Source organism: Arachis hypogaea, chromosome 2 (genome assembly GCF_003086295.3).
Source record: "Arachis hypogaea cultivar Tifrunner chromosome 2, arahy.Tifrunner.gnm2.J5K5, whole genome shotgun sequence".
Classification (NCBI taxonomy): domain Eukaryota; kingdom Viridiplantae; phylum Streptophyta; class Magnoliopsida; order Fabales; family Fabaceae; genus Arachis; species Arachis hypogaea.
The window spans coordinates 98052807-98068034 of NC_092037.1; the positions used below are offsets into that span (position 1 = coordinate 98052807).

The following is a 15228-nucleotide window of genomic DNA, read 5'->3' on the forward strand; positions in this document are numbered from 1 at the left end:
CATGTATTCTAAGAACTCAAATAATGACCGTATAATAAGACAGTAAAAAATGTCTACCATTTAAGAAAAGAGTCTAAATATCTTTGATTAGTAGATATGAGATGGTTTGAGTAACCATTCAAGCCCTGAAACTAACATAATACAACCAATAATCCAAGTCTGCCTCCATTGAATTTTCAAGAAATAACATATCCTTACTTTTAACTACCATGTTTCTTCATAAAAAGTAATGATAACATTCTTCAACCTAAATTGAACTAAAATCCTACATCCACATACCCAAAAACAGGAGAAAAATTTACTATGATCAACTAAGAATACGAGGACATTACAAGAATTTGAACTCAATTGGGGAAACTAGCCAAAGCTTCTAATTATGAGAGTTATAGTTTTTTTTTTAATATTTCTCTCAAATGATTAATTAGAAACTTATTTATTTATATAAATAACAGCCTTACCATTTTCTGATTTCTCGTTTCTCTGTACATTCTATTTTCCGCATTAATAGTTAATCTTAAACTCTTAACCATGGAAGCACATATTAAAGAAAGTAATAAAAATAAGGGAGACAAAACTTGCTCATACCTATTAGTATTATGTATCTTTTTCTATTTCCTAACTCTCTCACTGATGAGACTTTCTTTGCAGATAAAATTTAAAATTTCATATGGCACACTACACTTTGTTTTGCTGCCACAATTTCAAGCAATTACTATATTCATAGCTTGAATAACTGAATCTATGCAATAACCATAGCCTAAGTGCTGATCAAGCCAAAACATTCACAATCTCAGTGCTTGAAAGTAACCAAGATTTCTCAGCTTTGCTATCACTTTACCAAAAGCCATGGCCCATATACATCCAACAAAATCAGTGTTTCTTCGAACTTTTTCGCAACCACGCAGTTGGAGGTAGCACTCAAGCAAGCCTCAGTATAGCCAGAGCTAGCAATGCCACAGCTCGAAAGTAAACTTCTTTTACACTCTTATCCACCTTTCGAATTGCTCCCTCATCTTTTAGTCCTAACTTCCCGGCATTCTTGCTTATGTTGATGATTGTATCCCTTTGCTTGCTTACTGCCCAAGAAAGCCAAACTAGCCCGAATCCAAATCCAGTGTTTAAGAGCTTAGATGTGCAAAAGGGAACTCTCCCACATGCGAGTTTATAGATGACAGAAAGCAGTACAGCAATGCCAACAGAAAATTGTGTCATTAGGTGTGGAAGCTCGGGGCAAGATTTCTTTAGCGAGATAATTGCTGTTTTCCGGTGCTGTCTCTTGTCAACCATCAAGGATAGAAGACTCTCACACGCGTATAAGTAGTTCTTCTTGTAGAGATCCCTCTCGGTTGCAACTTTCTTGTTCTTTTTCTTCAATGGCTTGGCTTTAACTCTCTCAGGACTGTAAATCAAGAGAAAAGCTTTAACTTAATACATTTCGTTACCAAGTTATTACATTAGCCATTACATAAGAAAGATTATACAATTATTTTTGTTCTTTTTGTATTATATAACACAAGTGAAAGCTACACATAATAAGTAGTTCATCTTTAAACAGCAGAGGAAAAAAAACACATTTTAAATGCTATGAAAGATGGAAAAAATTAATTTTCTCAGAGTAACATTGAGCAAAAATCAGGAGAAGGGTTCAACTGTCAAAGAAATCATGTTTTGAATACCTTCTTAAAGGAACAGTTATTGTAGAATGAATCTCCATTGTGGAGGAATGACTTCTGGTTTCTGCTTCATACATGTTCATGATCAACCTGTCCATAGAGAAATCTCAGTAAAGTCTGTTCCTTGATACAAACTGAAAAATCTACTCAAAAGAAGGTTCATTAAATAATGATTAGTAGTGTGCTATAAACACAGATGACATATTCAAGTGCAACTGCAAAATAGTATGCTTTTAGTAACATAAATAGTCCTTTTTTTCCTAGAAACAATCAGAATTTCAAGCATGCAGTTGAAGCTAAATCAACAAAATTATACCTACTGAAGTGTGGAACAAGAATAGACTGTTTCTCTCCCTTATTTGAGGTTTGTGATAAGTATAACTCAGCAACTGGAGAAAGAAACTCTTTCATCTGAATCGCGGAACCCAAAAACGTAACTTGACCATCTGGATGAACTTGTATCTTTGAACTTAGAGCAGGGTCTTGAAAAACATCTAGCAAAGGCTTCAGGGTAACGCCAATATGATAGCTAAGTGGTGTAAACAGTTGTTGACACTCATCAATGTCAAAGCTGAAAATAATTGTGTTTGGGAATGTTTCTGCAACAAAAGATGAACGAAATTAAGCAAAATAGACTTCATCAGAACAAGTTACATTTATCTCAGCATCAAATGCAGTCAAAAGAAATTTATCAGCTAATGAAATCTAAAGAAGACAAACATAGTGTAGAAGCTTTTGTAACCGGGTAAACACTAATAGGCAAACATCATGGTCATGCCTTCTTAATGCCGGTGCCTTAACCCACAAGTCCTTGGAGCTTATACTCTAAGCAAACCTCTGATCACCCTTCTGAGAGTTGAAGTAGGTCATTGGTGCCTTGATCAGCATGTCGAAATAACATAACCTTTCTTGTGCCTTTATCATAAAAAGTAATGATAACGTTGTTCAACCCAAAATGAACTACAATCCTACATCCACATACCAAAATACAGAAGAGAAAAATTTACTATAATCAACTAAGAATAAGAGGATATTACAAGAATTTGAACTCAATTGGGGAAACTAGCCAAAGCTTCCACATTTGACATAAGACAACTAGAAAGAAAATAGAAGGATACATAACTCATGTACCTCACAAATATTCTAAGTTCTAATAGTACACGGAAGCGATCCGCGAAACTATATAACACTTCAATGAGCAGCATGCACACCTTGGGAATCAACAAGCATAGGCCTTTGAGCTGTGAAGTCAACATTGGCAAACTGGTTCAAATTTAACCATTCATTTTGTGATTTTCTTGATTTCTCGCCAAGAATCAGACTAAGACAAGGATATTGATATCTAACGATCTCTGGTTTCCATGCAACAGAGGGCAACAGTTGTTGAGAACCCTGCCATAAACAAGAATTCAGGAACAAATAAACAAATTATGTTAATCAACTGTAAAACTATGCATGTATTGATGTTCAAATTTATCAGTCATACAACTGTAACAAAAAAGTTACTAAAACAAAGTCACAAAACATAGCATAGCCAATTTTGTCTTCTAATTGAGCTACTCTATTATGCTTTGAGTTAAGCCAGCTTACAATCCAATTTGCATTTGGAGGAAACCAATTCATTACTGCTAACATACTTGAAATTTTAACAAAATATAAATATTATACATCAAAATCCCAATATTATTACACAGTCAAAAAAAAAATCTAAAAACTTTGCAGTGACTTTTGATACTATAAAAAAAAGGTGTTAGTTACCTTAAAAATGTTGCTGAACATGGCAAGTTTTCGCTGTAAGACAAGCCCTGCTGAAGAGCAACCAAAAGAAGCCATCAAACACAGCTTCTAAACTATGTTCTGTGTTTTTTATGAGAGAATTAAGGTTTCTTTTTAATGTTTTCCTTAAAATAACAAAAATTCCCCTGCTCGTGTGACTTTGTGACAACCCCATCAATTTATCCCTTCCCTGCACCTCAGAATGAAAACGATTTTTTTATAAGCTGGACTTTTGGGTGGCACTGAAAAAGTTTAAGTAGAAATATAAATAAATGAAAATAATTGATTTTCTTCTTAAAAAAAAAAAAGAAATAAGTAAATGAATAAAGGTTTTTATGTGAGCCACTGAAGTCTCAACCGTGATCATCTAAATAAATAAATGAATAGAGATTGGAAACTAGGAACGGTTTTTGACTTTTTGCAGCAGCATAAAGGATTATGAGATGAGAATTAATTTCAAACATGTTTCTGCTCAGTCTAGCCTTTGATCGTAGCTAGTTTCTGCTTTTTCTTTTTGGACCCCTGACAATAAAAGTTTTATTCTTCTTATGTAGATATGCTTCCGAAAATTAGTAGGAGTTTTGCACTATATTTATGCAAGTTGTCTAATTACATTTATTTTTGTTGTTTTGAATTGCATGATATGAGTACCTGATATTCAAATTGTTGTGCATGTAGAGATGGGTTTCTTAAAATAAATTGCTTATAAATATAATCATACTTGATAAATGAAGTTGTGTTATATCAAATTATCAATGGCATCGTTTCGATTTATTGTTTTCTTGTGTTGCTATGCACTAGAGAGATTGTCACTGAAACAGGATAAAAGAAAGTACTGATCAGGTTAATGATCTCTGTTTCTACAGTGGTTACTGGTTACTGAATTAGATAGCTTAATACTCTGCATATCTATCATCAGAAGAAGAAAAAACAAGTGTCTTAGTTCACTATTCACATGTATGGTATATTTAATTTTCTCTCTTAATCTAATTAAATATGTGTTTGCTAATTGATGAAACAGTCTAACTTAGATGCAAAAATATTATTTGTGTCCATCTTAATCCCGCATCTTGTATTCTGAATGTAAAAGAAATTAAAAATACTATTAATAACATCACATTCATCCCAAATTGAACAATTGTTGTGAGAATTGAATTACAAATGAATTCTTTCAAAAATTCAACCCAATTCTTTCAGTGTGGAGCACAAAACACAGGTAGAATCTTAATTCTTAAACCATAAATACATCCAAGAAAAACTTAAACAAAACATCAAGAAAAGATGTTAAAATGGAAATAACTCTAGAAGAGCTTTGGCCTCTTTGATTTAGGAGAAAGAGGATCCTTTGACTCCATCTAAAGAAATTCCTTAATTTCATCTATAAATGGGTACAAGTCATCCTCTGTCAAAATAATTTTCAAATAATCTACCATGGAATAGACATGTCTACTCTTTACATTAACAGTTAAGAAATTTTGAACTTTTTGAGAAGCAGAACTGTTAATGTAATTCATATCAATAGCATCCTCCATGATAGATAAATGAAATACAGATACAGAAAACAATGGACATCTGCAATTATGATGCTCATCTGCAAAGCCAATTAACATGGCACAAACCATGTTGTTACCAAAGAACAAATCGAACACTTCCTTGGTTCACAAGCAAGGCATGTAAGGTTGCTGTATATCCATTTTCCCATTCACCAAATTGATCGGATTTTTAAATGTGAGAAGTAGAGAGATTTATTTTATGAAATAATCAAAGAAACAAACTGTCTCTGCATGCACAACAATTTGTACAACAGAATGTCTTGTTGTTATCAAAATGGCGATAATACAATTTTGTAAGTTGCAACAAAAAAAAACTCAGCAACAATGGGGAACACAACAAGACAATTGATGATTAACAAAGAAGCCATACAAGATCAATATCAGTCAATAAGCAACAAATGTTTTTCAGCCATATGGAAACTGAAATTTCTAAAAAGTACTATATTCCTCAAAAACTAATCGTTAAGAAAGACATACAAATAACAAAAACTATTTACTATAACATAAATCAAATAATCAAGATAACACTAAAGTCTTCTTCCAACAAAACTACCGGATTCCTCTATGGCATGTCATGGCGGAGCTTTTGTTTGATTTGACATTCGTAATAGTCCATATTTATTTGGGATTAATGTTACAATACTCTTTGACATGGCCATCAGTATGGCACTTTTTACCGTGCAAGTTTTGTTGTCCATCTTTAGATACCGCAGTAAATGGGATCCGTTGGCATCAAGTGCAGAAATGTTGATGGCATGTGTAAGGCCCGTATTGTCTTGGCGAAGAGTATATTGAACATCTATAAAAGTCCTAAGAATCTGATTATCAAGTTGATCACTTCCAGAAAAAGAAAAACCGTCCCGGTTGCCAGAGGATATTATTTAAGGTTGTGCTACTATCCCGTAGTACTACTGGTTGGAACCTGGACCCTAGCTTGGTTCGAGTTGGGCTGCCCAGCCCAGATATTGTCCCAAAAAATATAATTTTAAATACAAATTTAAAAGTTCCTCAAATGGCTTATGGTCAACTAATATTGTATCAGTCAAGCCAAACCAAATCATCTGATTTTTTACAAGCTCATAACCGTGTTAACATGCATTATGTACATTCGTTTCTCATTTGCAACCCAAAATTTTTATGTTCCTTCCTTTCATTTCATTGTTCAAAAAGTCTAAAAATTACCTTAGCATGTTTTCTTTCATTGGAAAAGATTGCTATAGAGAATTTTTATAGGATTTCAAATTATATATTTAGTCTCGAGATATCCCTCTTCTTTTCTCTTTTGTCTTGTTCAACGTCTATCCTATGTTTCCGGACGAGCTTTCTAACAAAAGAATCAAGAGAACGGCAAATTAAGAGGAAAATAAAATAAAAAATGTGCTTGGAGCCGAAGAGTATTCTCCAATCCTAGATTGTTTAAAGTCACCAAAAAAAAAATCCTAGATTGTTTAGGCCTTCAATCCCTGAGAAGTGAGAAACATGAGAAAATAAAAAGAATCCACAAAAAGAGTTAAATAATTACAAGTCAACAACTAATTAAAAATTCAACGAGACACACTGCCACATTTACAGTGGCTATTGCTTTAACGAATGATTCAGGCCCAGTAAAAATGTATGTGGCTTACTCAATACACAGACAAAATCCCCGTTAAAAAAAAAAAAATACACAGACGAAGTCTTCACACGTGGATATTTTTTTTTCTAATCTATGCAGTAGAATTTCCTTTTTCAATAGTATATAATTAGAGTTAATTATCCAAAATATTCTTAAAAAATATTATCGATAAAATAGTTTATGAATAATTTAAAAATGTAACAATAATAACTAATAAATATTATATTTTTTATTAATAATAAAAAAATTTATATTTATCAAACGATTTATCTATTTGATTTGAATTTTTAATTTTTGTGATAATATTTGAATAAATATATAGAAATTGCATAAAAAAATTCGAACCATAATTTAATTTCTAGATTTTTTTCTTTTTCTTTTTTAAAAATATTTTATCATTCTCAATAGAATATTTTTTAAAAAAATTTATTTTATATAAAATTATCAAATTTTAAAAATAATTTTTTTAATGATGCTTGCAAAAAATTACATTAAAATTTGATCTCTAAAATTTGTTTTTAGAATATAAATTTAATATATAATTTTTTATTGTGTTTTTAAATTTTTCGTAGATTTATTCATCATTAGTATTTTTCCTATTATTTTTATCAATTATGTGAATCTTTTTATATCATTTTAGTAATTTATTTTGTATAATTTTGATATGAGTTAGTTATATGCACTTATGCACTAGTATTGCAATCAATTAACTTCAAGGTATGCTATATCCCTCCCCCCCCCCCCCCCCCTTTTCCCAATTTTTTTTCTCTTTGTGAAAGGCCATAGAAATGAAAGCATGCAAGCCAATTTGCTGCTGAAAAAAAAAGGAAGAGAGTTGATGATATTTAGATACTTAACCTTGTGAGATTTACAAATGTCAGTGTATAGACCATCAACTTTCTTGACCAAAAAAAAAAAAAAAAGACCATCAACTTTAGGCTTTTCAAGTAGTGCATGCTCAGTTATGTGGTTTAAAAACAACATTCATTATTTTAATTTCCCCTGGAGTTAAAAGTAGAATTATATGGCTATATTAAACTATTTAGGGCTCTATATATTAAAGATAAAATAACCTAAAATTTTTTGAACAGGGCAAAAGTCATTGGTGCGGACTCCTCCAAAAATATTAAACTTGTTGTTTACTATTTACTTATTTAGTTATCATGACATTCTTCTATTTTTCAACTAATTTTTCTTGAGTTAATTGTTAAAATAACTTCTAAAAGATCATGTGTGTGAATTTATTTTTTGAAATATTATAGATGTCAAATTGAATCTTATAAAAATATAACTATAAATCAGATTAGTTTTTTTAGTAATTAAATGATGACATGATAGAGTATTATAGATGTCAAATTGAATCTTAAAAGATAGAGTATAACATATTATTTGATGACAGGTGATAAACATTTATTTTGATATATCATTCTGATGAAACTCGTCCCAACAACACCTCCTTTAATTCATTTATTGTTTACGAATTATTGTATTATTTTTGCAGGAACAGAGAAGGAGGAGGTTTACCAGCTAATGCAGATTCTCAACACTTACATGACTGTCTCAGAAAAAATGTAGAGAAATTTATCATCACTTTTAGTACGTACGTCCCAATCAAGATAAGAGTGAATATTGAGTAGATCTTGAGTATTCTAATGTGGGATAGTCCAAGAAAATACTTAGGACTCCTGACCCACTAGGATAAATCCAGAGGCAGAGTGTTAGATTGGATAGTGAAAAAAGTTGAAGAAAAAATTGAAGGGTGTAAGGAAAGTCTTTTAAATCAAGTGAAAAATGAGGTGTTGATTTAAGTGATTATCCAAGCTATTCTCTCGTATGCCAAGCGTGTCTTGAGATTTCCTCTGGTGGAAATCATTAGGAAAGAGTTGGAATAAAGTTTGTGTAAGTAAAAAGGAGGGAGGTATGGGCTTTAAGGATTTTATTCACCAAAACACATCTCAGTTAGCCAAGCGAACATGGAGAATTTGCCAATAATCCTAAAGCGCTTTGGGTAAATTCTAAAGGCCATATATTTTTCGAAAGGAGACTTTTGGGAAGTTAAAAATCAGGAACATTCTACCTGACTTGGAAAAAGTATCTTGCAAGAAAAGAATTTTCTGCTAAGGAATGATAAGTGGAGTTTGAAAAAAGATACCAAAATTAGAATTTAGGAAGATAATCATGATTTGGACAGGCTAATTAGAGGGAAAAATCTAACATACACTAAAGTGTCAGAGATTCTGAATCAAGAGGGAGGGTGGAACTTCAGAAAAATTCAAGAGTTTTCACCTTTCATCAGAAACAAGATTTTTCAAATCCCAATTAGCAAATACAAAGTGGAGGACCAACTTATTTGGCCATTTAAAAGGATGGGGAGTATATGGTGAAATTGGGTACCATGTAGCGAAGAAAGAAGATAACGTAGGTATGGAGACCAGGGCAAGTTCAAGCATGAATCTGATAGACCTCTAAAAAGGAATATGGGATATGAAAGTCCCTCAAAGGATTAGACAGTTTCTTTGAAAAGCTGCTCAGAATATACTACTAGTAAAAGTAAATTTATACAAAAAGAAGATTACTGATAATCTCCTTTGTCCTATATGTTTGCAGGAACATGAGACAACTAAGCATACCTTGTTGAAATACGAGTGGACTAGAGCCACGTAGTTTGGGACACAGATCCAATGTACCTCGATTTGAATTTCAGTGAGATCATTAGAAGATTGGCTTTTAGGCAAATGGAGGTAATTAAAAGAGGAGAGTAAACAGAAAAAATTTGACAGATGAAGAAGCCTAAGACTAGTAATGTGGTCAATTTAAAAATAAAAAATGCAACAATTTTTAATATTAACAAATCAGAACCTAATTTTACTATTCTCTATGCCAAAATCGAGGAAGCAAAGAATAAAGAAAACAACCACAATCCAACCAAAGCTAGAAAAAGGAACAAAGCTAAGGGTGGATCAAAATTAATACTGATGCTGGCTTCTCCAAAGAGACCAAAGATGATGCCACAATGGCATGATCAGATATAGTAAGAATCTGATATCACAATCAAAGCCTCATCATGCTAATGGATGAAGCAATAGCTTTAAGAGAAGCTAGCATTCTAACTGAAAATTTAAATTTGGGGAAGGTAGTCATTGAAGCAGATAACCTTACACTGATACAAGCAATTAAAGTAGGAACGAAGCTGTGGGAAGTTGACCCCATTCTATGTGATATTACCTCCATCACGAGAAAATTCTCTTCTCTGCGCGTTCGTATGGGTTTTAAGAGAGGTGAATTTGATGGCACACGCGGTGGCAAGGATGAAAAGCAAAGATGCTCTTCCAAGTAATTTGAGCAATAACCCCCTCCCCAAATAGCATAAGTCATCAACCAGAAAAGGGCTTCAATCACAGCATCGTATTGCTAGCCATATTCAGCGGCAAATTCAATCTCTTGGGTTACATACAGCTTCAGCGACACAGTCTTTAAGCGAATAATCGATCATTGCTCGTGTCCAAACCACCTTCACGGCGAACAGAGGTGGTTGTTGGTAATACCGCAATGAAGAGACTTACCTGAAGAATGGTAGTGGATTTGATGGAGCTCGTGTGCCATTTTGGGTAGCAGGTTGCGAGGTGCTTTTGTCCTAGCAGCATCTTCTCTGCTGCAGGAAGCTTTTCGCATTGAAGAACAATATGGTGGAACAACTGCGTGTTGCAAAGCCTTCGAATAGCCCATAATCTTAGTATATTGGATGAGGTTTCAACTATCGACTCTTCTCTCTGGCAACCTTTAATCGGCATCTTGTGACAACGTTACTCCCTGTGTTAGTAGCAGCACACATCACATCATGAAAGCCTTCATCTTTAAAACCGAGATGGTTGTTACTGCTTTAAAATTGCTGTTTTCGGGTTGTGTCGGGTCGGTCCTAGCGATCAACTCGATCCTTGGCAGAAAAAAATAATTTTACCACTCTTAATTCTTTTATATATATATATATATAAATGAGGGCCTAAGGCCAAGAATAAACAAAGAAACTAAGATAAACGAAAAAATTGAACCCCGTTTCTATGAGTAAAGAAGGCTAAAGAGATCGAGAAGGGAGAGTGTTCTTATTACACACGGTTACAATTCTGATCCAACATTAAGCTGGCTAATCCATTTGTCACCTGGTTTTCCTCTCTATAAGCATGTCTGATTTGTACTTGTCAATTTTTTGCTAAGTGTGCCACAATCTTCTTTATTGGACGAGTGAAACTAGGATGGAACTTCGGGAAATTTCTAACTAACTCAATGGCCCCTTACAAGTCACTCTCAATGGTAATCTTGGAGATTTCCTTCCTCTTAGCTATCTGGAGACCCTTAAAAATGGCTTCCACCTCTACCTGAATCGCTTTGACAGTTCCCAACTTATACCCATGCCCCAAAATCCAACCTTCCACACCATCTCTAAACACCCCTGCACAACTAGCAGGCCTAGGGTTACCTTGCAAGGCTCCACCAGTATTTAGCTTGACCCACTGGTGAAGAGGAGGTTGCCATACGAGTGAAATGTTAACTTATTGCAGATTTCCATCCTCCCCTCTTGTAGCTTCCCTTACTTCTCTAGTTAACCTTTTGATTTTCATCTCTTTGATCTTCAAGGGGTAACTCTTGTTTGAGTGAATGAATTCATTCCTGAATTTTCAGATTGACCGAGTAGCAATCATAAATTAGTCCTTCTAATCTATTTCACAATCGTTCCCAAAATTCTCATTGAGATTAGCTAGAATCCTATATTGCAACCCGAAATTGAAGAATTCTCCCACCCTTTGAGGATTTAGCAGCAAGGTCCACACAACAGATGCTCCAGGACAATCTCTAATGGCATGGATAGGGGTATCAATGTCCGAGTCACAATACAGACAATTCTGGTTATTATCTCTTCTCCAGTTTGCAGTCCTGGTCGTTGTTAGAATTTCTCCATGAGTTAATTGCCAGACAAAAATTTTTGCTCTTTGGAGATCCTTTCACTCCCAGATACTTTGCCACATCTTGTTATGGCTGAGTCTGGTTCCTGAGAGACCTGTAGGTATGTTTTATGGTAAAGACCCCTTTGGATTTGGCCTCCAAATCAACATATCGTTGCCTTCATCTTTTGATAGGGGAGAAGTGTTCAAAATTTTTAAAAGATGATTATTTGGAAGAAGATGATCTAATTCATAGATTTTTCAACATCCATCTCTATTCACATAGGCACTCATCCTTTGGTTCACCTTCTCAAACGACAAAACAGGAGAGGCTACATTTGTAAGGATAATTCCTTCATCCATCCACTAGTCCTTCCAAATAAAGATACTCTCTCCAACACCTATCAAGTGACCTATGTTTGGTGTTACCAAATTCTATATCTCAGCCAAACTTTTCCAAAGGATAGTCTCCACGTTTAGCAATAATGGTCTATTGTTAATTCTGCTGTCTGCCGTATTTCTCTATTAAAACTTGTGCCCAGAGTTGATTTTGTTGATCGATCAATTGTAACACCTACCACATAGAGTCTTACGCTAAAGTCGTAAAGTAGAGGTGACGAGGTATTATGACCTCTAGAAATAAAATACGTACATAAATATAGTTGAAAGAGTTCATATCTATGAGCATTGAAGAATAAGCTAAACAAAAGCGTAAACAAGAAATCATGTCGCATTCGCAAGGATAATCGTAAACGAATAGGTAAGATCAAAAGAAGGCTAAAACATTATATACAGATCGAAATTCAAATAACAGCGCAAATGATTACAAGCTCTATTCAAATCAAACACAGCAGTGCAAAAGAAAATATAAAAAAATAAATTTTTACAAACTAGTTATATTTATCTTCGCCGTCAACGTCTTCTTATAGTAGGGCCTATGTATTGTCCTCTCTTAACCATCAAGTTCTTTGGCGGTTTAGTCTCCTCTAACCATGTCAGTTCAGATGCTTTATCTACCTCGACACCTTTTATTTAAAAATTAACACATACTAGGATTTGACTTTTTTCAATTAGGCTTATTATTATTAGGACAAGAAGGAGGAAGAGAAGTACTTGGAAGATCTTTGATAGGAGGAGACCTTCGGAAATAGGAACAGTGTCTTCCATTTTCTGTTGAGTATGGTGGGGGAAGTTCAAAGTGCCGATGGTAAGTTCTCGGTCAACTGATTTAATGACAGTACCCTTCAATGGTAATATTTCAGAAATAGATTTTAAGAAATAATTAAAATCAATAAAAAATCATATCATTAAAAAGTATAAATGGAACAAAGGTCTTACAAGGTCTGTAAGTTGATCAGCTTCCCAAGTTCAGATGGAACAACTCCAGAAAAATTGTTTGCTTCCAACATCCCAATTAATGTTTCAAAATTATCATTTCAGTGAATATTAGAAAAAGCACACTATATGAATGAATACACTTAAAAGCTCAAAACATACAGGTATGTGAGAGTAGTAGTAATATTATAATATTTCCTAGCTGCTTTGGAATTTTCCCTGACAAGCGATTCACAAGAAGAGAGCTGAATCATGTTATATGAAATATGTAATCAAATATAAGAACAATATAGTGACAAATTACATTTAGATTTTACGTTTTTTGTATATGAATGTGCTACTGTTAATATCAATAGGCAAATCAATTGTTCATACTTTTCACAATTATATGAGGTTTTAAATTGAGTTATACCAATTATCACATAAAAAAATTAAAAGTAAAATCCTAGAGAAATACCATCGACTAGAAAAAATAATTAATAAACAGAGCCAAGTAGAACCTTCAATTCATCACAATTATATTTTAAAGGGAACTTCAAGCACAATGATCTTATTGCTTCTACAACAACAATTTTGAATTCATCAGTAATATCAGACATAAAATTGAAATCTGCTTCATAAGACGGTCTATACTTAATTCATTTCCTGTCTTTAAAAGAGTGGTAATAGCAAGTGTAGCAATGCTTCTATTCTGGTCAGAAATTAAACTTTCCATGTCGATGTTGCAGTTAGTTAAAGCTGTTGGATGTGTCATTGCAACCTGCAAAGTTCAAAGCAATATTCATTAGGAATCAATGCTTAGGAATAATTCTGAGGCCAATATTTAATTCAAAATAAGCAAAGGTTAAATAAGCAAATACATTTCATTATTCCTCCCTCAATCTACTTTAATTCACTATAATTTGATACCCTCATAATAATAATAACATAAATTTTAGGACATATTTTCATTCCATAGTCGACAAACAAACTACAATTTTCAGAATTTGTCCTTTAAGCTAAGAAAACAGAGCATTGAAGAAAAAATAACCAAGTAAAATTCAATAACAAAATATCAGATCTCATATACTTGTTGTTTTAAAAGCAACAACGACATGAGGACCCCCTCCAAAATTGCTAGCGATCTCTATTTCAAGTTTTCTCTGTGCCTCATTAGCTGCTTCAAGATCTGACTTAAGAAGACTATTGTACCGCTGCAGGCTCATATTGAACTCATCTAATCCTTTATACATGTCATGATATAAATTTGTCTGCAAAACTCAACAGTTTCAAAAATAAATAAATAACAATGAGGGAAAAAATAGACTCTTCAGTTGGAATATTCAACCAGTCATTCTTACCAACTTATCTTATTCTTCCTTTGCAATTCTCTCTTCTAAATAAGAGATTCTCTTGTTCAATTCCTCCATCATATTCTTCAACGCAATCTCTGAGAAAAACATGAGTATTTAATGAATAAATAGTTGGTCTAGTGGTATCAATTTCTTATAACATGTCAAAGGAAATGTAAGTACTATGTAGCCTTTTAGAAACAGCAGCCAAAGCAACAAAGGTAGAAAATTAAAGCTTTATTCAACATCAAATTGTTAGGAATTTGAAATCATTAGACAGTTACACTAAAGAAAGACATCCCTACTGTCCGCACACAGAGTACCAGCCATCACAAATCACAATCTTATAAAATTAAAAACAATCCAACCGTGTCAATCTCAGGAATCGTGGAATTGAACACGAATTTCATTTAGTGTTGGAACTGTATAGAAATACACACAAACCAATTAAATTAAACTTCAACACTCTTTTGTTATCTGGTTTGATTACAGAGTTTAATATGTAGGGTTTAGGGGTTAGCAGCGACGGAAGGGAGTGGCAGCGGAGGGAGCATCCACAGAGGAATTGCGACGGCAAGTGAGCGAGGGAGTCACCACCAGAGAGAGTCACCGCAGAAGGAGGGTTAGGGGTGCCGGAAGAGGGATTGCCAGCGGAGGCATTGCGAGCGCGGCGACATTCTTCCAGGAGTGCCGTGGTACTTCGTGGAGTGATGGGGTTCTTCGTGGGTGAGGCACAATGAATATTGAATAGAGGGCTTAGGGTGAGTTTATTGAACGAGTTAATGTTTGAAGAAGGAGTTCTCTGAAAGAGCTTAGGGGTCTTTGAACGAGTTAGGGCTTAGGCACAGTGAAGGGTAGGCACAAGTTTGAAATTTTTTGGGGGGAACCTTTTGGCCACGCTTTTGAAGCGTGTCAAAAGACTTGTAGAAAACGGATACGCTTTAAAAATGTTACAATAAAAAAATCTGTCGTCACGCTTTAAAAGTGTACCAATTTTTCTTTGACAAA

At 33.8% G+C, this 15228-nt stretch overlaps 1 protein-coding gene and 1 long non-coding RNA gene across 2 annotated transcripts; both read right to left on the reverse strand.

Annotated features, from left to right (window-relative positions):
- Window positions 1-554: 554 nt before the first annotated feature.
- On the reverse strand, window positions 555-3675 carry LOC112720365 (uncharacterized). Its single transcript, XM_025771285.2, has 5 exons — window positions 3432-3675; window positions 2885-3065; window positions 1990-2272; window positions 1677-1763; window positions 555-1399 (listed from the first exon to the last, which is right to left on the reverse strand). Exons 1-5 carry the CDS (start codon window positions 3504-3506, stop codon window positions 919-921), a joined length of 1107 nt encoding a protein of 368 aa, XP_025627070.2. The 5' UTR covers window positions 3507-3675; the 3' UTR covers window positions 555-918.
- An 8578-nt stretch (window positions 3676-12253) lies between these two features.
- Window positions 12254-15228, reverse strand: LOC112755247 (uncharacterized). Its single transcript, XR_003178961.3, has 5 exons — window positions 14711-15228; window positions 14230-14318; window positions 13959-14139; window positions 12893-13649; window positions 12254-12796 (listed from the first exon to the last, which is right to left on the reverse strand). It is a non-coding gene; the product is annotated as an uncharacterized lncRNA (long non-coding RNA).

Coding starts and splice junctions, on each gene's coding strand:
- LOC112720365 (XM_025771285.2), bottom strand. CDS start 3,506: ATGGCTTCTTTTGGTTGCTCTTCAGCAGGGCTTGTCTTACAGCGAAAA. Junction 2,273..2,884: donor TATGCTTGTTGATTCCCAAG/GTGTGCATGCTG, acceptor CTTTTGTTGCAG/AAACATTCCCAAACACAATT. Junction 1,764..1,989: donor CTTGTTCCACACTTCAGTAG/GTATAATTTTGT, acceptor CTCTATGGACAG/GTTGATCATGAACATGTATG.